General features: G+C 31.0%; 1 protein-coding gene across 1 annotated transcript; it reads right to left on the bottom strand.

Moving 5' to 3' along the window:
• Window positions 1-75: 75 nt before the first annotated feature.
• On the bottom strand, window positions 76-1,217 carry LOC112454165 (the record flags this gene model as incomplete). Its single annotated transcript, XM_025015402.1, has 3 exons — window positions 884-1,217; window positions 307-515; window positions 76-241 (listed from the first exon to the last, which is right to left on the bottom strand). Coding segments are annotated over exons 1-3 (697 nt in total), but the record flags the coding sequence as incomplete, so codon positions are not given.
• Between the last annotated feature and the right edge of the window lie 136 nt (window positions 1,218-1,353).

A 1,353-nucleotide genomic window follows, 5' to 3' on the forward strand; every position in this document is an offset into this window, starting at 1 on the left:
AAAACTAAAGTTGACATAAAAGGTACTACAATCTAATAAAGCGAAAGATTTAATTGTGAAATAATATAATCTTACCGATCATTATTTTGGTTATTCGACGTTTTGCCAATTTCAATTTGGTTCCTCTTTGACCTTTCCAGTTAAAAGAACTAGCTAGCTTATCGTCCAGAACCATCCGTAGAATAGAATTTACTTTTTTTTGAAGCGATTGTCCCATTACTCCGGAATGTAGAGCATTGACCTATAATTAAATTGCATATAAATAAAGTTGATTTACAATTTGAGAAAAAAAATCAAATATCTTACCACTTTTGAATGAAAAGTTTTATCTTTCTTTAATTTGTGCTCGATTTTTTCTAAATCTGACAAATTTGTTAAAGGAAATTCATCCAAAACATATACAGCACCGGTAGAAATATTCTTATTTGTACATTTGTTCGTCGTCTCCGTTTCAAAGAAGCTTTCCAGATTTCTATCTATCTTGCGTAAAATAGTTTTACATGCTAACATTTCTTCTGCAAATAATAAAAGAACAACTTGTAGATTTTTTGTAAAAAATGAACTGTGTAAAATCCACTTGATGAAATCTTCACGAATTGATCAATTGTTCATAACCCGATACCAAAGCTTATAAAAAAATATAAGTGTATAAAATATGTTCTTAAGGTTTCTGGGTAGTCGCTAAAGCTGTCCGTCAGAAGCGAGAAAACGCATGCTAAGAAATGTTACGTGCCATTTTCAAATAAAAAGATACATCCAGAAAATAACATTTAAAATCAGTTCAGCACACTTGTAAAAAATGTGCCGAATATTTTTATTTTAAGCAACATACAATAGTAAAACTTTTCATTATAATACATGAACGACAATATTTTCAACATACCTTCCAGCTTGCTAATTGCATTTGCAAGAGATTCCAATGTGGCTGATTCTTCCCCTTCTTTGGCAGAAGTACATTTCGGATCAATTGTGGAGCCTTTATTACTCGAAGAACATTTTTGAGAACTTAATTTTTTGTCTGAAGTAATTGCTGCAGACTTGCACATTTCGATAGAACCAGATGTCTCTTGTAAAGGTTTTACTCCTTTACAATCCATGTAATTCTTGTTCTTTGATCTTTCATGAGAGACATTTATGTCATGTGTGACATAAGTTGGCTTTTTTACATTATTATCTGAAGATAATGAAGCTTTATCTACGCGCATGACGGTTTTGTCATTTTAAATATTAAATAAAAAAATATTTTAAAAACATTTATGAAATATAAGAAATATTGTCTGCTGATTGGGGGGGAATTGTTCTGTGGACCCTCATCCGGATTGCTGCAAAAAAATAGAGCCATCAATATCTCTC

This window comes from Temnothorax curvispinosus, unplaced genomic scaffold (genome assembly GCF_003070985.1).
Source record: "Temnothorax curvispinosus isolate PA1 unplaced genomic scaffold, ASM307098v1 QBEX01004841.1, whole genome shotgun sequence".
Classification (NCBI taxonomy): Eukaryota; Metazoa; Arthropoda; class Insecta; order Hymenoptera; family Formicidae; genus Temnothorax; species Temnothorax curvispinosus.